A 23,080-nucleotide genomic window follows, 5' to 3' on the forward strand; every position below is an offset into this window, starting at 1 on the left:
AATGAGAGTTTTATGAATGAAACAATGGCAGATTGGTGGCCTTAGACATCTGGGGTGACACGAAGGTCCCTTGACGTCAATGGCAGTTAAGCTATTGATTTCACTCGGGCAAGACATTACCCATAATTTCTAGAAGCAGCTACAGTATCATGCTGTGACTGTAACTACAAAGACTTCAAAAACCCTGAGATTATAAAAGGCAGTATGAGGGGATAAGAAAAGGGTTTAAAGTTTGAAAAAAGGATTTTGCTGCATTATATTTCTCATTAATTAAGTTGGCATTTCAGAACTCCTGTCCTTCAAACAAAGGTTGGCGTGACTCACAAACAGCTAGACTCTGTTGTGAGATTGGGTCAGCTTCCAAAGTTGTTACATCTGAAGAAATTCATAAATAAAACGTGTAAGAGAAACATGGGCCAAAACGTGGAAATACAGAAGATATTTGGTGTCAGTGTCTGGGATACAGAGGGATGCTAAGAATGAATGAGGTGGGATTCGTAAGGAGGATTTGGTGCAGACTTGAATACATAGCAGGAACTTTTATGAAAGAAGTCATATTTCTTGACTAGCTTCAATAAATAATGACTATTACGATTGTTATTTCATCAGGGCCTCAGCTGCCTGTGTGATGCATGTCTGTCTCTTTTCCTTTCCCCACAGCGTCCACTGGCCATTTCTGTTGTAGGACGGATGAAAGACCCTACCTTTGCAACATTTATGTACCTGCTGTCATGCGGGAAGCAGTCTTCCTTCTTCTGCTCCCAAGGACAGGAATACACTGTGGTGTTCTGGGATGGAAAGGAAGACACCAGGTTAGATGGCTCATATTAGTCATTTTTTTCCCTTTTTTCTTATTATAGTAAAAATCCTTCAGTGTCTTCACTAATGCCTCTGGGAGGGAGGTAAGGAAGGTGAAAGTGAACTTGGGTGAATGCCAAGGATACATTGAACACTGTTTTCCCAAACTCTTTTAATTGGGAACAGTGGTTGCTTTATAAAGGATATTTAATGAGCTTAACTCTGCTTCAGTTAATATGAGGAGAAGATTAGGGCAGTGTAATGATTCATACACACAGGATGAAGCATTTGCACATGAGAACAGACGTGTTCTGCCTTTCCTAATGAGGCCATTTAACACTAAACCTTTCCTAATTGAGACTGCAGCTCCATCTCTGTTCTCCAAAGCAATTAAGCACATGCTTAAACCCTATTGAAATCATCAGGAGTTAGCCACATGCCTGAAGCTGTATGTGCATCCAAGTGTATACTTCCCGTAAAATGTGTGCTACACTGAGTAGGCATGTGCTTTAAATGTTATTAAATTGTGACTGAGATGATGGCATTTTGCTCAGCCACATGTGACCCGTAGCTAGTTAGGTTTATTTTTATGGATGTTACGGATTTTTATAGTCCCCATTTTATTTGGAAACATTCACAAACTGATCTGAATTGTGTATTCATGTATTCATTATTTGTAAGCATTAACCTAGTGGGAAAGGTACGGGATTTGTTCGTGAACTGTTTGCTGTTTGTGGTGCTTGGTCAGTCGCTCAGCGCAGCCAGTGTAGCTATTCCTGATGTAACTGGTGGGACACACGGCACTCGCAGATGTATTTTGAATACATGGATGCTGTCCAAATATTCACAGCAATATATCTCAGTGAATCTGCTTCCTGACTGGACAATCCAATTGCTGGAGAGTGCTGAATAACAAATTACTTCTATATGACAGATTTCAGGATGTGTAATTGCTTGTGCCACAGTTGGTGAAACATCTGGGCTCGCAGATGTGATTGTGAATATCCAGTTGTTGTTGAAACACCCAAACCCTTCACCGAGCCCAAGACAAAACAAAAAAATCCTTGTAGTTCCAAAAATATTAATTAGTCATATTTATAAATGTTGTTATCAGATTACAGCTCTTTGCTCTTATGTGGAAGAGGCGTCGTCTTCTGTTTATGTACTAGAATAAGTAATGAAGCAAGATAATACTGAGGCAGTGGACTTGGAGAAAGAACACTTACTCTCTTGAGAATCTTAATGGGCAAGAAAGGCTCAGACCTCCCAGCTATTAATTACTGCTATTCAGCTGGAGCTAGTTGTCTCGCAGCTGAATTATAGTAACAGACCATGGAAGTGCTCCTAATCCATTTCAGTGCAAAGTCAGATAGCTGAGTTAAACCTTCACTGCAGCAATCACGCATCTGTCCCCTGAGGAAGAGATGTGGCACATCTGTATTTCTCTTCCCTTATGACGACCTTTTGGAGGGGTGGGGAGCCTTGTAGCACTGTCCACATCACGTTATGGGTTGGATGAAAGTGCTGAGTACCATCCTGTAGCAGACTGCAGGCTGGCTGCTGGCAGTAGCAAATGATTTTCTCTTTTCAGAAACTACACGGTGGTGAATCCAGAGAAAGGAGTCATAGAAGTGGAGAGGATGAGCTGCCCAGGAATGAGGCTGTGCTGCCAGCTAAAATTTCAAAATGCCCTGTGGGCTGCCACAGAGGTAAGCATGTCCTGCACTTCAGTGCCCTGCTCACGAGGAGCATCATTAGAAAAGACAAATGAAGAGCCTATTAAATTGGTAAAGCTAAGAGTGTTTGAGACAACGGGCACCTCAGATGAGCAGTATGACTTCATGTCTGCTGTTCCCTGGTGTATCGTTTCTGCCAGTTGTTTAGCTGACACCTAGATCAAAATCATGTCTCCTGGTGTTCAAAGCGGTCGTGGGAACCTCTGCTGCCTGAGATGAAGCTGTCCAGGTTGTAGCATATCTGTGCTGAGGGGTTTCATCTGGGAAATGTCCTTATCTGTAAGTGATAAAGGGAAACAGTGAAAGAAACCATGTGTTAAGGGTGGGGTTTTGAAAGAGGCCTGAGGGATTTGAAAGTTGGTGGGAAATGGGTACCCGAGTTTCGTATTCACCCTGGAAAACTGTGACTGAAAAGATAAGAGTGAGGGAGCATGGCTGATTTATCTCTCAGAGCCCCTGTCTGCCCATCCAAAAGGGCTGTGTTAAGTCTCAGCCAGTTCTGACACAATCATTTGACAAAAAACAAATAAAAAATAGTTGAAACACATTGAAATGTTCCTGAAGCTCAGTTTCAGAGAGAGAGGAAAAGGCCACACTTGCTAAATAAGTAGTTTGTGCTGGTTAATTCACTCAGCTGTAGTATAGATGCTGGAACTGAATGAGAGTATTGATCTTTCTTCCATGTAGGAGAATAAGATATTTGATATTTTCTGTCCTCACAAATTGAGGCAAAGTTCAAATATTCCTATTTTTTCCATAACAAGAAATATGGACAAAGTGTAAATCGGAAATCTTGAAGCATTTTATTTCCACCTTTTTGATCAAAATTAAATGTGTTGATATTCCCCAAACCAGGTGTTCTATTTCCATTTAGTGGACACAAGAGGTGTAAAGCAGGTGTAAGTCCACCTACAGTGTAATATTGGCTTTACTTGAATTGACAGATTAATGCAAAATAACACAAAAAGTGTTTCAGTTGTCCTGACGTGTTCTGTGCAGAGTTGTCAAATTCTGTTAGAGATGTGGTGATAAAACACCTGTAGTGGTGATTTTGGTTGCTCATGGATGGTGCCCACAGCTCGTTCAGGGGAAGGCAGTACCCAGTTTCTACCCACAGACAAGGCAGGCAGTCTCCAGAGAAAACAAAGAGAAACCCAAGCTTTGGATATCAAGAAACACAAATAAGAACTGTTTTTGGAACCAATTTGATCTTGTCCAGATACCAAATGTTAACAGCATGAAAGGTGGTTGAAATTTATTGGATTTTATGTGCTTTTTCACAGGACCAGAAGATTTCAGTGTACGGATTGCAAGGCATGTGTCCTCTAAAGGCTCCACAAAAAGATTTAGACACTCCTGCTACTGTGAGCTGCTTCCTGGTAATGCCTGTTGTCAAAAAGGTAAGGAGGAACCCAGCTCTTACTTGGAAAGTGAACTTTAGTGAGACACGTCTGCCTGCTTCTGGGCCAAGCTGCCAGAGTTTGTGCCACTTGTCACTAGCCAGCATTGAAGGACTTTGCAATGTCTAGGAATGTTTTGGCAGTGGGAGGAGAAGGTTTCCAGGTCTTTGTGCCTCTGCCAGCAGAGCAAGAGACACAGGCGTGGGCATGAACCTGAGTCGGGGACCAGAGCTGGCACTTCCAAGCCTGCTGGGAAAATAGTCAAAATAGATCAAATTCCTCCACAAGGAAGTTTTCCAGCTGTGTTTCCACATCACTGCAAGACAAGGTTTAGGCCGATCAAGCAAAGTAGAGGGGACGTGAACTAATAATTAGTATAGAGATGTGTTAGCTGTTAACAGAGGACTCGGGTATAGCTTAGCTGTTGCACTCACTATTTCCTTGGCATGTGTGCATGCTGTTGTTTGTGTGCACAGTCATCTTTAAATATTATCTAGGCCCAGCCACACTTTTTTTTTTCTCTTTCCAGTTTTGAATGGGAACATTTCAATAATAAATGCAGTCCAAGAACTGCCACCTATGGGTAATAACAAAAGCTGTATACTATCTCTCTGGTTCTGGAAATGATAACATCCAATTACTGGCAAGCGAAATCTGACATTACTGCCTATTGTGGGCAAGTCTTGGGAGATGTATAAAAACTGGTTTGGGGCTAAATTACCTCCGGTTTGCCTACAGCCACCTTGAGTGAAAACATATAATTATATTCCAACATTATTGGTAGCTGTGTAGTTTTTGCAAATGCCAGTGTACTGTTAGGAGTCTAAAAGCTCAATATGGAGCAGTTCTCAGAGCAACAGTGAAGCTGCTTTATAGCATGTGTCCGTTCTGCATTGTTGTCCATTTCTGGCTCATTTGCTTAGACTGCTGCAGACTGAGGCCAAGGCAGATGGTTAGTGTAAGGTGTACCACTCAACTTCCAAACATGGTGTACGTAGGACTCAAGGAGGGCATAGATCTAAAGCTGGCAGAGGGATGAATTTCACCCACCGGGAGGCTGTGTCTGTCGGCTTTCTTTGGCTCCCAAACCTGTAGCGTTTCTTCACTGTGGAGTTTCATTTCTCTTGTGCAGGGCAAATTTCTTTTTCGTGCTGTCTAAGGTTTTGTCCAGGACAGTCGAAGGAGTCTTTCACTTTCAGCTTTTCCACTGTCACACAGCTTGCAAAGCCATTCCTCAGGGGTTACGAGTGGCTTTATGTCTCCTGGTTTCTATTTTCAGTTTGTGGCTTGCCTAGAAAATGTCATAAATAATGCCAGGCCCTACAATAGTAATATTGAGTCTAGACACCTCCCTTCCTCCCCCGACCCTACCCAACCTTCCAGAAATCCACATCCCTTCGGCGCACTCCTTCTCAGTTTATTGGACTTACTTTTTCCTCTCTCCTTTCTATGAATGAATTTGGCAGTGAACTAGCCAGAGCAGCAGCCATGGGGATGTGCAGACCAGGTTGGCAAGAAACTAAACCATTTTTCAACACAGCCAGTTCTTCCCAAAAAGCTAAGTGGAAAGCTTACACTTGTCAAACTTACTGTATGGCCCAGCGAGTTGTATCAGAGTTATCGCACGGTAATTATTGTCCAGTGGAGAAGAGAATTGCTCACATTTCCCTGGGAAGAAAGACTTTAGCTGATGAGATGTGAGGTAACTTGCAGTCAGAGAATCGCCGAGGGATGTTGCTGGGAAGGGGAATTCTTTATGACTGCCTTGGGAAGGCTGATCCAAAAGAAACAGTTTCCAAAACTTGGTTTCTCATCCAAAGGAAGCATCATGGAAATTTAAAAGCAGCAGAGAGGGGCCCAGAATCCAAAACTCACCCGCCAAGGAAAAGTCTTGTACAATTTAAGCTTTTTTGTTGCATGGTTTCTGTCACCAGTATCGTCCTTTCTGACAAAACAATAAAGTTTTCAGCGCACTCCCTTTCAGAAAAACCAGCAAGTACACAAACAGGTTAAAAAGACCGAAACGTTGCTTTCTGAATGGTTTTGCAGCATTCTCACAAAGCAGTGCTGAAGGAGAGAGGGATGTGAATGGGTGCGAGTCTCTGGCCTCCTGCAGAAACCTGGAGCACACGAAAACAAAAGCTGCATTTAAAGGCTGCGGCCTGCTGCGGCCTTCGGTGCCAGCAGTGCCAGACCCCGCGGGGAAGAAGGGAGGAGGTGACCGAGGCCATGGAGCTGGGGGCTTTTTTTTTTTTTTTTTTTTATTTTTTATTTTTTTTTTTTTATTTTAACCTGCTCACTGCGGCTCTGAGCCTCGCACTGTCCTCGGCTCTGAGGACGGGACGTCTGGAGCCAGCTCATCTTCTGTGCTGCCCGTCACATCCCGTCACAGCCCTGCTCGGAGGCCTGCCTCGCTGGCACAGCAGGGCTTCTGGCAAGACGGAGACTTCAAATGCAGTTTTGTTGCTGCATGTTTTTCTTGGCTCCTTGTGGGGCTCGAATGTTGAAAATGAATTCTGAGAAAGTTACTTAAGGTTTCTGGAGCCTGCCGCCCTGCCTGCGTTTGGTCGCTGTTGTAATACCCCGATGGGGAGAGCTTTTGCCTCACCAGCACCTAACGAAGTCTGGTGGGTCCGTAGCACCCAGGGGCACTCTTCTGTGAAATGGATCACATCCTTGTCCTCGTCAGGCGTGGGATGGCAGGTAGAGGGCATTTCTCAGGATTTTGAGCTCTTACTCCTCCTTTCCTAAACAAAGAGGTGGTAATAGTGGATTAAAGAATCCTGACAGCCAAGTCTACGAGTTGTAAGTGCCCCAAAGCATAAAACATCTTTCAGATTTGCTCCCACCGTAGTCTAGACAGGCTAAAATTTGGCATGGTTGGTCCAAGCAGTAAAGCTCGGTGGGTATAACTGGTGCTGCTCTGCCCGGTTGTGGTGTTGCTTTCTCAGTGCAGGGGGGCTTTGGCCTATCAAATCCAGAGGGAATCGTGATTCTTTTACGGGAGCTGACACTAATCAAGGAAATAATTTTTTTTTTTTGAAGACTATGCTTGGATAATTCAGCATTTTCAAAGCAAGTGAGACAAAATTACAGAGAACTCTGAAGCCAAACAGTGTTCTGTGTCACGCGAGGAGCAGTCCAGGTTGGCAAACCCACAGTATGTTTAGCAGAGCCAGCGTAAGCCCTTGAAGCAGCACAGCCACAGCATCATGGAACTCCTCACCCTCTTGCAGTGCGCCTGATAATGAAACTCAGCAACAATTTTCTGGTCATTAAAACAATGAAATTCAACCTTTCAATTTCACATGTTCCCATTTCAATTTAAATTTTCCATTTTTAGTAAGAAATACTCGGTATGCAGGGTCCTTTGGACTGAAAAGTTGGACCTTTTCCACCAGAGAAATGTGGGCTGTTTTGCTTTGTTTTGTTCTGGTTTAAATAATCAAACTCCTTTCCAAAGGAAAAAAAAATAAGAAATCCAAAGCCCAGCTTGTGCAAAGCACTGTGCCATGTTCCAACCTATTGATGCAACCTCCTGGCATCTCCAGGAGCCTTCACACCAGATCCACATGGCAGCAGGGCCGTGGCACCGAGCACTGCAGGCCACTTGGGTTTCTTTTAATTAGTTGTTAGAGAATTGGGACTGGACTGAGTTGAAGTCCAAGTCCCATTTCACAACTTTCCACTGTCTTCTCGAGTTTTTCCCATTACAGGGAAGTTCTGCCGTGATTCGGATTAGTCATACGGGCTCAGCACACCGATGGCTTTACTCACACTTTGTGTGCAGATAGCGGGGTTTACTCCAAGGCTCTTAATGAGCCTTGCAAACAGTCCTATCAATTAAATTAATACTTATCCCTGTGCTATCTGCCCCTCGATAGCTGAGAGCAGCTCAACATGCTGATTTTGGCCCCTTTGGACCTAAGCAGCCTGAGAGCTATCTCACAGGACTGGCACAACCAGGATCCCTGGAAGGGCACGAGCTTTCCTTGATTTTTGAGCAGCAAGGGGTGACGCCAGGTCCCTGTCCCACCTCACAGAGTCAGGCAGCATTGCTGGAGCCCCGGGCATGCCAGGAGGCAGAGCTTTTGGCCGCGACGGGGCCGTGGAGGGGTGAGGCTGTGTCAGGTCAGCCGGCAGCACTGCGTCGTTCGGTTCTGTTCGCTTTGCTTTGTATCCACGCAAAAGCCCTGGGCAAAAAGGCTTTTTTTTTAGAAGTTATTGCTCCCTGGGGAGGAAATAAAGGCCTTTGAGGTAGGCATTGTTTTATCTGCTGCACAGATGGGGAGTTTCTGGTATGGACCCAAGGTCATGGGGAGTTAATTCCCAGGAGAGCCATTTCCCTGTCTGTTTAACAGCCGCTTGCGCTGCTGCGGGGAGCTGGAGCTGCAGTGAGCTGTGGCCTTCTCGCCAGCCCCCTGTCCACAGGACACAGCATACCGGAGCTCAGTGCTGGCCTCAGCTCCTGCAGTGAACACATCTGTAGTCGGGGGCAGGTTTTTAGCAACCTACAGAACTGTTCCCAGCACTCAGCAGCCGCTTTGCTGAGCTGCTGCTGCTTCTGTGCCCTCCGCTGGGATGTCCATGAGCTGCTATCGGGGCAGCAGACATCAGATGCAATCACTCCATGCTCTCGTTGGGTTGTCTCCCTCTCTCTCCATTTCCTCCTGCATTTCTTCCATTCCTCTCCTACCTAGCCTGATAGCAATAGCTTCACTGTGCTTCACTCCTCTCTGGATGTGAGCCGGGTTTCTACAGCTGGATTCCTGGGATCGTGATGGCTGTCTCTGAACATGTTCCAGCTTGAATTTGTTAACCTTCGGGGCTGGCTGCCAGGCCCGTCTATCCTCCCTTGCCAATAAAGAGAGAGGTAATACTGGGTGAGAGGAGTGTGGCTCTGCAGCAGCTTCCATGTAATGACTTCTTTTTATGTTGCTGTTATCGCCGAGTGATTTGGGGTAAGTTACTCGCGTACTCATCGGCTGGTGAGAGGCAGCCAGAGCCTCTGGGATGGAAAGGTTTTGTGTTGGGAGGAGGTAAAGAATCCAGAGAGACAAACTGCCGACTCTTTCTTGCAGAACTCCTACGTGGTGCTGGCCGGCCTGTCGGATGGCCTGGTGGCGGTGTTTTCGGTCGCTCAGGGCATCCCAGCAGACACCTGCTCCTACCTGTGCTCCCACACGGCCAACAGGTCCAAGTTCAACATTCCCGACGACGACGCCCGGCAGAACCCCTACCCCGTGAAGGCCATGGAGATCACCAGCAGCGGGGCGGAGGTGTGGTACAGCAACGGCCCCGGCATCCTCATCATAGACTGCTCCACCATGGAGATCAGCAGGAGGCTGGAGCCCTTCAGCCCGCCGTCGGTGATCACGTCCATCGCCTGCAACTCCGAGTGCCACGGGGAGGAGGTGGTGTGGTGCCTGGACGAGAAGAGCAACTTCCTGGTCATGTACCACGTCACCACCTACCAGCTCTGCGCCCGCTACTTCTGCGGGGACTGCAGCCCCCTCCGAGACATGTTCACCATCCAGCAGCCCTCCGCCGTCATCCCAGCCACCGCACCCATCAACCCCAAAGGCCTGGAGGGAAACTCGCTGGCGGACATGAGCATTATCTACAGCCCGGAGGTTGGCACCCAGATTTTGAACCACCAGGACTCCCTCACAGACTATTGCTCCATGTCTTCCTACTCCTCCTCGCCCCCTACCAGGCTCGCCCGGTGCCCCTCCAGCCTGCCCAGCTCACCCACGAGCTCCTCCAGCGCATTGCTCTCCACGGATTTTGAGGAGCCTGACAAATTCCATGAACTGAAGCCCTCCCCGGATCACGACGCGATGCCTGCAGGCGACAGCGCACGGCATCTTCAAGCTGTCAAGGTTCTTGCAGTGAAAGACCTCATATGGATCCCCAGGTAAGTGGGTCACCTACCAGAGCAACTTGAGCCAAATCCCTGGGTGAGAGATGAGCTCCAGCTGATTCAGGAGCTGTGGCATGCCCGGTGTGATTCACCTGCCCAGAAAACCTCAGTACCATTGAGAAATTACATTCCCAGTACTACGGTACATCAATTTTTTTACTCTTTTTAAAAGAAATTTGGCATTGAGCAGAATGGTCACACCTAATGTCTCGTGAGACTGATTTCAGCAGCATGGAAAAGTGGGTGGTGAGGCTCAGCACCCCGTCTCCCTGGCTACTGAGGAAACGAAGAGCAGCAGGCAGCTCCCTCGCTCAGACACAGCTCTGGCAGCTCCCACTGCCTCCTGTTGAGCTGGTTGAAATCACCAGAAATGGGATTTTGCCAGTCACAGGGGCTCTCATGGTAGATTTGGGATCACACTTGGTCATACCACAGCACCCCCTTTCCTATAGAAGGCCATATAGCTACGGGAGGGGTTGTGGCAGGGGATGGACACCTAACGTGGGTTTTCCTTGGCTGCCAGCGATCCCCACTGCAGGGTGCAGGTACAATCTCCTTGTTTCTCTTCCAGGAGAGGAGGCGATATCATCGTGATCGGACTGGAGAAGGAATCCGGCACCCAGCGGGGCAGAGTGATTGCTGTGCTGAAGGCTGGGGAACTGGCTCCCTACGGGTGAGGCCGGCTGGGACGGCGCCTTCCACACCAGCTCCCAGGGGCACAGGGGGACTGAGGGTGGCAGAGGGTGGCTCTGCACCCTCCAGGGGCTCTCGGGAGCTTCCTTTCTCCTTCCAGCACCATCCAAAACCCCACAGGCTGGAGCGCTCCAAAAGCCACAGCCACCAAGCACCCCGTAAGGTGACAGCAGCACCGATTTGTCCCCGGTGTCAGGCCAGCAGTGTCGGTCTGATCCTGCCCGGTGCTCGGAGGGCTCCGGCACCTGGCAGGAGCTGGCTGGAGCTTGGCAGGCCCGGGCCCCGCGTTAAGAACAAGCAGAGTATTTATGCAGAGCGTGGTGCTCGTCTGTGCCTTCATTCACGTGGCTCAGGTTGAAGTCCTGGCTCTAAATGAGCACCTTTGTGCTGCCGGCAGGGCCGGGCCGGGGGAAGGCTCCCGGAGCACAGGGGGGGAGCAGCTCCATACATTAATGTGAAATGTTTCATGCAGCAAGCCAGCGTCCAAGTAAATAAATAGCTGCTGGAGAGATGGGAGGGTTCCTGCTGATCACTTAAATACCGGGCGAGGATTGTACTATTTACGTCCAAACAAATGGAGGTTAAGCAGTGCTAAGGATTATAAATGACCATTTATTACCGCTGGGTAAACACGGCGTGAGATCAAAGCGCTGCTGCCCTTCCCTCTGCTCGCTAATCGAGTGTCTCTATCGGTTAGGCAGCACTCAGCTATCGGTGACGGCTAGCTGGGTTTTTGCTTCGCTCGGTTCCTGAAAAGAAATAGGGGAAAAAATGAAGTGTGGAGCCCGCTGAGTCACCCCGCAGCAGCGGGATGAGCGCAGGATCCTGCCTGCCTCCTCCGAGCCCGTTACTCACTTGGGCGTGGGGAGTTTTATGGGTGACCCAGAGCCAGCCCCAGCCCTGCACGGAGCGGGGACGGGAAGGGAGATGGCTTTTTAGGGTGGTTTGTGATAAAAACCAGCTGCCAAGGATGCCACGCAGCCCTCGTGGCCAGCGCTCCCTGCCGAGGTCTGGGGGCCTTTCTGGGGGATGTTTTGGGGCTGGTCTTCCCCCATCTGCTATTGGAGTGGTGGAAAGAGCCCTTTTAGGGCAGGACTCCTGTCCTTTGAACCCTGCGAGGCCACAAGCACCATCTTCTGCCTGCCAGCTCCTTCTGGGGTGCCTGCAGGGCCCAGCTTCAGTCCCCGTGGCTCGATCAGGGGATGCACTAGGAGGCTGTGAAGCCTCCTGATCCCTCTCCTTGCTGCACTCTCCTTTCCCAAGGGTTTGCAGCTTACAAAAGGAGATTCAGTAGCTGGAAAGGGAAGCCCATGAGCCAGAGCCTCCCAGATTACGGGCCAGGAGCTGCCTCAACAGAGCTCCCTGCGCTGATGCCATTCTCTGCTCTTGATTCCCCAGGACACTGGTGGATGCTGCCCTGATAGCGAAGGACACCGTCGTGTGCTGCTTCGAGAACGAAAACACGGAGTGGTGCCTGGCTGTCTGGCGGGGCTGGAGCTCCAGAGACTTCAACATTTTCTACCAGGCCTACGAAGAGCTGGGGAGGCTCGAAACCTGCATGCGAAAGCGGAGGTAGTGCTTGAGGCGAGGGAGCCAAGGACCGAGGAAGAAGGATGGACGCGTCCTGCTCCGGGCATGGCTGGACTCCGGGGCACGGCCCCGCGCAGGGAGGGGATGGCAGGGGTGTGGGGAGCGTGCCTGTGTTGTGCTGCTAACCAGCTCTGTGGATTTTCGGTGGCTGGAGCCCCGTTGGGGATTTTGGAGACTGACAGCCCCGGCGTGAGGCCGGGCCGTGGGCACTCTGCATCCGCCTGCCACACGCTGCCCTGCGAGCAGGAGGTGGCGGTGGCTGCACTTCTGCTCACGCCCTTTATTCTCAGCTTCCTTCTCCCTGTTTTAAATTCCCTCCTCCCCCTCAGCATGCCCTGGCTGCTGCTGCTGCTTTTTTTCACGGTGCGTGTTGTCAGCCAGGAGAGCTCCTTTACTACAGCGGGCTCTGGCCTGGGAGCCCCAGCACGTGGCAGTGCCCCACTCGCCCTGCTCCTGAGCCGTGCCTGCTGCCAGCCCTGTGCTGCGGGGCTGCTGCCCGCATCCCTGCACTTTTATCAGAGGCTGCTCCAGGCAGAGCCCCTGCCCTGACCGCTGTGCAGGGACGTCCAGGTGCAGGACCCGGCGATACGCTTTGGCTGGCCGGTGCTTCGCTGGTTCCTCCGAGCTATTGCGGTGTGGTGTTACTGCGAGAGATCCGAAAATTAATCTCTCAGCCACTAACGTTGCACAACCTCAGTCAGTGAGCTGTTTAATTGCACTGTTGCGAAGTCAATTGTGAGACGGAGCTGATACAAAGCAAAGCCGCTCGGTTTGACAGACGCTTCCTGATGTGTCAAGAAGGGAGCCCTGTGACCAGGAAGGCTTACAAGCTGGCTTTGTTCTGCTCCTCTTTCTCTTGGTAAATGCACTCTGGAGTATCAGGAACACAATAAGCTTAATTTGCCTCTGTATCTGTTCAGCTTCCGCTCACTGCAGCTTTTATTTTATCTTCATTAGCGGCCTCGGATGGCGCGTTGGCTCCGAACACAACTGCACTTCGTTACCCCGAGCTTGTACAGCAGTGTAAAAAGTGAGCCCGGCCAAGCGCCCTGTAAAAAGCTGTTGTACAGTTTGGATTTTGGACCTTTTTTTTTTTTAATTTTTATCCCGAGAAACTTGTGTGAGCATCGGCAAGGCTGGCCAAGGCCGAGCGGGCAGGTTAACCGTCTGGTTCACGTTTCTGTTGCAGGCTGCTAAAATACCCTTCTTCGGAAACAAAGTGTATCTTAAAATAAACAGATCCCTCCCCACGGCGGCACTGCGTTGGTGGCTCTCCTTATTCACAGCCCACGCCTGCATCGGCTGCGGCGCGTTCGGCGTTTGCAGCAGCTGATTAAAATTCATCTCCTGGTGAGCACCACGGGGGGGGGACACAGGATTTATCCTTTATCAATCAACCTCCTGGCACGGCCCTACCTGTCTCCATCCCTCCAGCAGCTGGTGGAGCCCCAGGCCCTGCGCTGTCCCACGCAGAGATGGCTCAGCCCTGCCCCAGCAGTTGCGTGAGCAATCCCTGCAGCCCCCCTGGGGGCTGTAAAACAGCTTGTACTTGATCCATCCTCGGTGTGTTCTTTGAGAGGACAATGTCTGGAAGAACAACAGTGGATCCTTATCGACCCCCTCACCCCGAAACATCCCGGGCACTGCTTCAGGCACCGCTTCCCGGGCCGGTGTTGGGCCGAGCTCCCCGGGGGCTTGCACCAACGCCCCCAGGAGTCAGCCCAAGCCTCGCCGGCACCTGCGGTGGGCACGGGCACAAAGCTGCCTTTGTTCTGCTCCCGCGGCCAAGCTCCCGGGCTGTTATTAAACGCCCGCCCACCCCCAGACACATCATAAAGCCGCTGCTCTGCAAAGCCTGCTGCCGGGAAAGGACGGTCTGCAGCGGGTCGGGATGGTCGGCCGGGAAGGGAGAGGGGCTGGGGGGGTGTGGTGGGGGATGGAGCTGCTGAGGGGCTGATGCTTGCCTCAGGACAGCTGACTAAATCCCAGTCCTCACTATTTAACCCCAGCTTCTAAACCCGGGGCTGAGCAGAGGCCTGGAAGGGGCTGGGAGGGGGGCGTTATGCCATTAATTACTTGCTAACGAAGCAGGGAGTGCTCCCTGCGTGGTGCTGAGCTGCTCCTGCCCCCTTGCAGCAGGTTGGTGCTGGGCAGGACCGAGTCCCCTGCGCTCTCCCAGCGGTGTCCCCATGGCTGTGGGGCTGGGCGCTCCCCACGGGCAGGGGCCGCGCGGTGCTTCGTGTGCTGCTGCCCAAAGACCGAAGGAAATTGGTTTTCTTTAAGCAAATGTTAAAAGGACAGGAAATAGGGTGGCTATTTCGGGCTGCCAGCGTGTCCTCGGCTCACCCTGGGGCATGTTATGGGGACAGGGTTGGGATGGGGGCACAGGGTGGGGTTTAGGGGCACCGTGTCCCCGGGCTGGGATTTGCTGTGGGCAGGAGGCAGCTGATGCCCTGCTGGGGCGAGCCGTTCATCTTCCTCACTGCATTGCCTGGAGAAATGTCACTGGGGTTTAAAAACTCGTAAGAACGGCACCTTCAGCAGCTTCCTCCAGTCCCAGCCCGACGGGGATGTCCCTGGACACCACCTCCTGCCTGAGACGAGCCCTCCCCTAGGTTTTTATTCCCCATCCCCATCACGAACGGGGAGCCCCGCAGCGGGGCCGTGCTCTCTGCCACCCCCAGACCTCCCGGCACGGCCACAGGGCCCCATTCATCGCGGCCCCGCTGGGCCCTACAAGGGGACTTTATGGGGCCAGCGCTGCTGAATGCAGCATTAAGGCGCCCGCGCCGCGTCCTGCGGGGCCCCCGCCGCCCGGCCCGCTCCGTAGGAAAAATATGAGCCGGCGAAGGCTCCTCCGCACAATTCGGTCCTGTTTTATTTCTTAGTTCCTCAGCTTGACAATAGGGCCTTTTACGCAGAGCTTTCACGGGGCGGGAAGCCCCCCGTCGGCCGCGGGGTCCCGGGGCAGCCACGGGGGGGTCTCGGCACCCCCAGGGCCTTGTTACGGGAGGTGGAGGTGCAGGGGGCTGCTGGTTTCCGCCCCATTAAGCACTTCTGAGCATCTTCCGGCCCTAATCAACGCTCCTCGGGGAGCCGTCGCTCTGACCCCTGGGGATTGGGGTTTCTGAGGGGTTTGGGCAGCACCACAGGGATGCTCTGCACCCCGAATCCCCAGCTGGGGGGCCGAGGAGCTGTCACAAAACCGGGAACTTTTCAGCTGTGTCGAGTTTCCCAAAGAAGACCCAAACAATTCTCAAGTCCCTTTGTGCTCACACGCGGCTCCTCATTTCCTGGGAGAAGGCGGTGGTGCTCGGCTCCTCAGCTGCTGGGCCCTGCCAGAACCGGCCCAGGGATGCTCGGGGTAAAAGCAATTAAAAAAATTCAATTAAAAAAAAACAAACCAAAACAAAGTCCTTTCCACTCAGACTCCCAGCCCTGTCTGTGTTTTGACGTGAATTACCTTGGCCACGTCTCAAGGCGGGGAGCTGGCTGGGAAGCAGGAGGAGGGGGCAGTGATCCCGGCAGTGCCCCGCTGCTTTGCCTCTTTTAATTTTTTTCTTATTATTTTGGGGGAGAAGCCAGGGCTGGGGGGGGGGGGCTGGGGGCCAGGCACAGGACCGTGGCGCTTGCTCTGAAGAGCAGAAATGAAGGAAAGCATCGGCCTGCAGGGACAGAAGCCATCGGTCATGTCCCTGGGTTTGCAGCCTTGGAGATGGGTTGGGGATAAGGAGGGGAATGGAGATGGGATGGGGCTGGGGGAGGAGAAGGGATGGGGATGGGGACACGGAGAGGAAGGGATGAGGAAGGGGAGGAGAAGGGAATGGGAAGGAGACGGGGAATAGGCTGGGGGTGGGGAAAGGGATGAGGATGGGGAAGGAGCCAGGGAGAGAGATAGGGATTGGGTTTAGGGATTGGGATTGGGATTAGGGATTGGGATTAGGGATAGGGATAGGTGCCCCAGGGCCCACCTTTGGTTTCAGAACCACACAAAACACCCCCAGCAGAGCCAGCGCCAGCAGAGCAAACAGCACCCGGCTTCCCCATGTCACAGCCTGTTTGCTCTGGGCATTTGTTTTAGCACACAATCACTCAAGCGGCTTTGAAGTGTGCCCCTTGCAGGAGCCCTGTCACTGAAAAGTCAATAAAGCAGAAAGGTGTGGGTTCTGGGGGTTTTTCCTTTTTGTCTTCCTTCTCTAAAGGAACAAAGAGGCGGCGAGCAGCAAAGCAGGAGCCTGGAGCCGGCCCCGCGCCCGGCGAAGCTCCCCTGTGCCAGGGACCCCTGCTTCCAGTCCGCTGGAAACCTTGGAGCCCATTCAGGTCAATTAAAGTCGAGGTTTTTATTGAATTAAAGTGTGAAAGTAAATACAGCCAGCCCCGTATTCCGTCTGCTTTTTTTTTTTTTTTTTTTTTTTTTTTTTTTTTTTTTGAGGTTAATTCAATTTTTTTAAATTTTTTTCTCTCCCCGCTCATAAAGGTGATTTGCAGCCCGGTGGATTTCTGCGCTGGCAGCGCCGCTCCCCCCAGGGAGCTGCTTTGGGGGCGCCTGCACCTGGGAAACGTTGGCAGCAGCTTGGAAAAGGGCAGAGAAGCTCCTGGGGCAGCGGTGCCAAGGGGCAGGACATGGGGGGGGGGGGGGGGGGGGGTAAACCCATGGGATGAGTCTGCGCTGCAGCTTGAATGTGCCCAAGCTGGGGGAGCTGATGTCCCCAAAACTGCCCATGCCCCGTGGAGAAAAAAAGCCTTTGAGCGCATTTTGGCCCAAAAAAAGTGAATTTGCTCCAGCCAGAGCAATAACTCATGGCCCCAGAGCAGTAGAGATTACAGAGCTGGGCACAAAACCAGTTATTAAAGCAGGGCCCAGCAACCTGATCCCCAAGCAAAGGGCTCGGGGGGACCCGGCAGCGGCTGCCCGGGCGAACAGAAACCTGCTCGCGCAGCTTGCACGGCCTCTGAAGGACGGCTTCCAAAAACCTTTCGAGTGAGGCTGGCTGTGCAAGCGGAATATTTTTAGCAAGTATTCATGCAAAACGACTTAGTCTAATGATTTGCAGCGTAAAGTTAGCGCTGCACCGAAAACTCCAGACTAAGCAGATTCGGGGCTGGGACTTTCTTGCTGATGTTGCTGGAAGGCGCCGTACGGCCAGGTCCAGGGAACTCGCTTGGAGGCCAAAGCTGGTAACTCATTTTCAGGGCAATAAAAACCCACTGTGCCTGAAGGACCAGAACTTGAAATCCTTCCACGGACCGTGACTCTGCAAAGCTGCACACAAATGTTTAACCTGCAAAGAGGCGCTCCGAGCGCTGTGGCCACTGAAGCGCCGTGCTGCTGTTCCCAGTCCTGTTTCCTCTCGTTCCCCATCCCCTCTCTTCATGCCATTTATCCTTGAGCAAGGGCAGAAGCTGCTGAGAGGAAGCGCTTTTAGGAAAGGGTGGCAGTAAATCCAGCTCCTCCCTGAAGGGTCAGGTCTGATTTAACTCCTGTGTTAATGCACAAAGCACAAAGCCCAGCACAGCCTCCATCATGCGCCAGCCTGAGGCTCACTGCAGATTTGCTGCCCTTGCCACCCTGCACCATGGCTAAGCACACAGGGAGAACGAGGGAAAGAAGTGCCTTGCATTTTTTTTTAACAGTTTTAAAGCGCAGGAGAAGCAGCTGAGCAAATTGCTCTCAGTAACCGCGCTGTTTCAGACTGACATCCTCACACCCTGTGGATCTGAACAGGCTGCAGGCAAACGCTCCTGGCATCCCCGCTGCTAATTCACCTTTCAAAATTTAGAAACCTTCTCCCTGAACTGAAGAAATGAAGCAAACTGCAAGGGCAATGTCCCAGCTCCAAAAGTAATTTCCGTCGGAGGCTGGGTTAGCACCTGAGACCCAATGGCTTCCACCTGTGCAACCTCCTTAAACTCGGGCAGCAACTAGAGCTTATTTTAGCATAAAATGTTCTTTTATAAGGTTAGACTTTATCATAGATGGTTATAATTTAAAATTGAACTTTAAAATGGATTACTTTGAAGCTGCAAGTCCATAAAATACGTGCTGAATTAAACTGTGGGCCTCAGGAGCTGACTCCAAGCTTGGTGTAAAATTCGTGTTCACTCCTTGGGCTCGTCTGGGAGCTGGAGCAAACTGCAGCAACTGAAAAAAAAAAAACAACTCTGGACGGGTGCTTTTCATTAAATGGCTTTTTGCATTTAAATGCATTCTGCTTCTACCAGCTGTTATGGGCTAAAGAAGTCCTGCATAATCATAAACCTTAATAAATATGGTGGAAGTATAAGTTGTTCCCTCCCCCCCATCCTCTGGTGCAGTTCTTTAGGGTTCATATTCTTTGAGCTCTGTTCTGCAGCCACAAATACAAGTCGTTGTTTTCCCCCCTCCCTATTGCAAAGAAACATTTCTGTAATCCCTAAAACTCTTGCTCTGGGACTTTATTTTTCACATCAAAAAGCCCCACACCGATACTGAACACCCGTGATAAAGGCAGCAGAGCTATTCGAAGTAAGCACTCAGTGCTTTCCACAATAATTTTTACTGTCTTGAATTCACAAAACGCAACTCAATTATTCAGCCTTGTCACTTCAGATGTGTCGTTACGGCTGTTTTCAGACATCTCTGTTAGCAGAGGGAGCACTTTTAATCTCTCCCCAGGGACAAGCCCAAAGCCCCCATTAAACCCAACCGGGAGCACCCAGGGACCCACCACAAAGGCTGCTCTCCCTCTCCCCCAGCCCAGCGAGGTGGCACCAGGCTCCTTCCAGGCCAAAACACATCAGAGAGGTCAAAACCCTTTGGAAGAGAGGGGCTGGTTTGCCAGGCTCCACCTCCCCAGGCCAATTCACCTTCAAGGCTGCGTCACGGGCACGGACGGAGGCAGACGACATGAGGAGCTCCGGTTGCAAATAAAAAATCTTTATTGCATCTTAGAAGCAAGTCTTAAAAAAAAAAAAAAAAAAATTCCATGCACTGAATCCATCCAAGTACCTACATCCTTGGGACTGTCACCAAAAAACGATGAACATTATAAGACATCGACTCTACGCTAGTTGCAGTTCATATTCCATACATGTGTAAACAATGGTTATTTTTTTTTCTACTGGAATAGCAATTACTCCATAAGATCCCCTCAGACGTGGCAACAACCTAAGCATCGGTTTTTCTCCTTTCTTTCGCCATTCTCCACTTCCCAAAGAGTAGGCAAAGTGGAACTGAGAGCAACGAGACAAAATGGTGCTGGAGGATACGATAGAAAAATATATTGTTCGCTGGTTTTTATTTTTTGTTTCTGCTGAGCAAGATATTTACAGGTAGGTAGGTCCCGACAGATCATCTGCTTCAACGACAACGTCCATTCACTGCTTAAGTCTCAGTGTAAAGGGTTCCCTTTCTGGCTTTAAGGCACTTTATTTTGTATATTTTCTCTAACCTTGCTAGGTGTTAATTCATAGGGATCACACTTTCCTTGTATTCAGCCTCCCCATCCCCGATTCCTCTTAGGATACCAAGAAAAATTCCTAAGCTTTCGTAAGCCGTTCCAAAAATGTTAAAGAAATTTGGGAAAGAAAAAAAAAAAAGATCCATGAAAAAATATTTTAGAAAGTAATCTTTGGAGATCATTTGCTGCAAATATGATGTACACTACCTTATCAGTGAGAAGATGCAATACATTCCTAATATATATATATATATTTACACACACATATATATATATATAAAATATTAAAATGACTAACAGATATTCAAGGAAAGGTCAAGAACCTAAAACAATGGATATTAAATAAATTAAAGGTCTATCAGATACAGAAAACAAAACCAAACAAAACAAAACTAGTAATCAAATGTAATAATTGTTCCCATTAACATCACGTAACTGAACAAAATCGATGCAATCGGGTGCAGTACACTTTGTTTGGAAGTTTTTTCAAAGTCCTCGTTAGGGAGCTCTAATTGTTCGGTGTGTACTGTCGCTTTTCTGCGAGGGATTCTCATTTGATTTATTTCATTCATTTATGCTTCAGCCTCTCTCTACCACGCGGCCTCGGCTCCGGACAGGACAGCGGTTGAGGGTAAAGCACAGAATCCACCACGGATTCTTCCAACCCTGGATCCACACACGGACCGAATATAAAAGACAAAAATTTCTACGAGGACTCATCTGATCGCAGGCTGTGCTTACTTTCTCCCCTCCCTTCAAGTTGCCTGGCCATAACAAGTGGAAGTGTATTTTTAACTGAAATAATCAGCCATCTGAAAAAACTCCTGCAACGAACACCCCTACCATCGCCACACTGATTCGTTTTGTTCCAACACAATTTCAAAAATAAAGGCTATCCTCAACAAAAAAAAAAAGCAGAATCTGTGCACTGCAGCAGTCACAACGACTTTTAGATACAGCGTTCTGTCACTCTGCTTGAACGCTCAGGTCCCAATTTACAGAATCCTAGCAACGAAGACAGCAATGGAAAAGGTAGGAAACAATCTTTTGTTCATAAGGAAATTCTAATTCAAGTCAGGCTTCCGCAGATCGGTCAGATAATTCTTAAAACATTTTTTTTGTTTGTTTGTCTGAAGGCAAATATTGATCACAGTTTTGTTCAAAAACAAAAACACAACAACAACAACAACAAAAAAAAAAAACAACGGCCTTGTTCTTCTCAAAATGAGCACTTTGTAAGAAAACAACGATGATTTCTAAAATATATCCTGTGTGGTCTTTTAAAAGTGAATTATCAAAAAACATTTTCCCAAAAATAAATTAGATAATTAAAAAAAAAGTCTTTTCCAGCATAGCTGGACATTAGGCTGTCCTCACTGAGCCATTAGTATTGCTGCTTTTCCCAAAACTCGGGTCATTTTTTTCAAACCATATTTCAGCCAGCTGCTGCGTGGACCCATACGTCGAAGCTTTGGACCCCAAGCACATTTTATATTGTTTTGGATCAAGGTTGGGGTCACAAAAAACAGGGTGATGCACGTGGACTACTCCAATTTCTTGGCTTCGGAAAGTTTTTAAGCCAGCTTGAATGACTTTGTTAAATAGATCTACGTCTTCAAGGCCCCAGCCCTGGATGGAGACATCAAAGCCGCCGGCTCGAAGCAGGTCACCTTTGTAAATACAGGTAATACCAAAGCCATAGTTCCTCCAGAAACCTGTTTTCTGGGTGAAGGCAAAATGATTGTCACTAGGAACCTTTCCACTATAAACAATCTTTGGATCGTACTGGCTAAAAATGATGGGAAAGTATACTTGTTGACCCAAAACCGTGTTGGCTCGACACCTCTGGAGGAATTCTGTGGTAAACACTAAGTCAACATCACAGAAGAAAAGTAAAGACTCGTTCTGGAACTGAGAGGATCCGACTTCCAGAGCCAGTGCCCTCGAGAACTCCCCAGACACCGGTAAAACCTGCATGTCGGCCTTGGGGTATTTGGAGCGGTAATCTCTCATCAGGTCGATTTGTTTTGCTTTGTCGGGGTTGGAGTTGGAATTGAAGAGCAGGACGACCAGCTTGACGTTCTGGTTTGGAATGAGGCACGTCTTCTCAAAATTCCCCATGAACCTCGCGAACATGTCAAAACGACCAGAGAGAGGAATCAGGATGTTGATCTTCTGGTCTTTGAGCTCCTTCCTCTCCACTTTTGATCTGCTGAGCTGGAACGGAACAAACATCTTCAGCGAGTTGGAGAGGAAGGACAAGGATCCGGAATCCTGGTTGATTTTGCTGGCCAGCTCTTTGGCGTCCATCTCTTCGTGCTCCATGAACTGGATCTTGCTGAAGGTCTGCTGCAGGTACGCGTGCCTCCTGACGGGGACGGTCATCTTCTTCCCCTTGTGCTTTTTGTAGAGGAGCAGCAAGTCCAGCACGTACTCTGCCCCGTACATGGGATTCACCCTGCGGTAGCCGTACTGGATTTCCTTGAAATCGATGATCCTCCCCCGGGTCTTGGCGTTGGCGTTGATCATTTCCATGACCTGCATAACGATGTCGTCCAGCGCCTCCCGCTGCGACGAGTCCATTCCTCGGCGAGGGGGCTGCCCGTCGGCACCCGAGTACAAATACTTGCCCGTGAGGAACTCCCACTCCAAGATTTCCTCCCGGTGGCGGGGCTGGAACCGCATGAAGGAGGGGGGCATCCCCAGCTGCAGGTCGTCTTTGTGGACTTCTGTGTTGCTGTACTTGCTCATCAGGACGATCTCTCGGTGCAGCTGCACGGTGCGGTGGCGCAGCTCCGCTATCTTGCGGCTCAGCATGTAGCTGTGAAGTCGGTACTGGTAGGGGGGGTTCTTGTTGGGGTGCAGCGTGATAGCCCGGTGGATTTTGCTGTTCCTCAGGTCTCTGATATAGCCCTTTTTGTTCTGCTCGTAATTTTCGTAGAACAGCTGCTGCATCTAGAAGAGAGGAAGGAGAAGTTAGCGGCCCTGCAGCGCTGGACTTGGGAACCTCAGCCCACGCAGCCCCCACGGGGAGAAAATGCCTCCCTGCTCGCGCGGCCAGAAGGCTTTCTGAATAAGCCCTTCTTGGTTTTAGGCACAGGTTGTAGCAATACCAGCTGCTAGTCGAGGAAATTAAGAGGATTATTCATTGTAAACTGGTGAAAGAAACATCTACCGTGGATCTGGGATTACTACAGCCCACTCTGGAGACGCCAGCGTCAGCCAAACAACTGAGCAGTAAGGAGATCCTAAGCTCATTGCTTCCTAACAGCGATCGCCAGGAAACACAAACACGAAGCCTCCACTACAAAACTCTCACTATTCCTCTGCTTCCCTTGGGCTTTAATAATGATAATAAAACAATAAGAAGGATGCCGAATATATAGTAAGCAAGGATGATGACAGCTTTTCCATTACACCCAGTTGCTGTAAAAGGTATTAAAGCTACAGAGTACAGGCACACAAAAAAAATCCAGTTTGATGAATGTTTTGGTCAAGGTG

At 49.8% G+C, this 23,080-nt stretch overlaps 2 protein-coding genes across 4 annotated transcripts in view; one reads left to right on the forward strand and one right to left on the reverse strand.

Moving 5' to 3' along the window:
- Positions 1 to 13,405, forward strand: part of LRRK1 (leucine rich repeat kinase 1) — a 75,265-nt gene extending 61,860 nt beyond the window's left edge. For all 3 annotated transcript variants that reach the window (XM_082769603.1, XM_082769604.1, XM_082769605.1), the window contains 6 exons: positions 661 to 812; positions 2,390 to 2,507; positions 3,818 to 3,934; positions 9,016 to 9,851; positions 10,429 to 10,530; positions 11,949 to 13,405. In XM_082769603.1, the coding sequence (XP_082625729.1) occupies positions 661 to 812; positions 2,390 to 2,507; positions 3,818 to 3,934; positions 9,016 to 9,851; positions 10,429 to 10,530; positions 11,949 to 12,126 (1,503 nt within the window). In that variant the 3' untranslated portion in view covers positions 12,127 to 13,405. The remainder of the gene's footprint in view (positions 1 to 660; positions 813 to 2,389; positions 2,508 to 3,817; positions 3,935 to 9,015; positions 9,852 to 10,428; positions 10,531 to 11,948) is intronic.
- Positions 13,406 to 19,970: 6,565 nt separating this feature from the next.
- The window catches only part of CHSY1 (chondroitin sulfate synthase 1), a 57,119-nt gene continuing 54,009 nt past the window's right edge, over positions 19,971 to 23,080 (reverse strand). The window contains exon 3 of the mRNA XM_082768876.1: positions 19,971 to 22,534. Coding sequence (XP_082625002.1) covers positions 20,942 to 22,534 — 1,593 coding nt within the window. The 3' untranslated portion in view covers positions 19,971 to 20,941. The remainder of the gene's footprint in view (positions 22,535 to 23,080) is intronic.

This window comes from Aythya marila (assembly GCF_965140915.1).
Source record: "Aythya marila genome assembly, chromosome: 11".
Lineage (NCBI taxonomy): Eukaryota > Metazoa > Chordata > Aves > Anseriformes > Anatidae > Aythya > Aythya marila.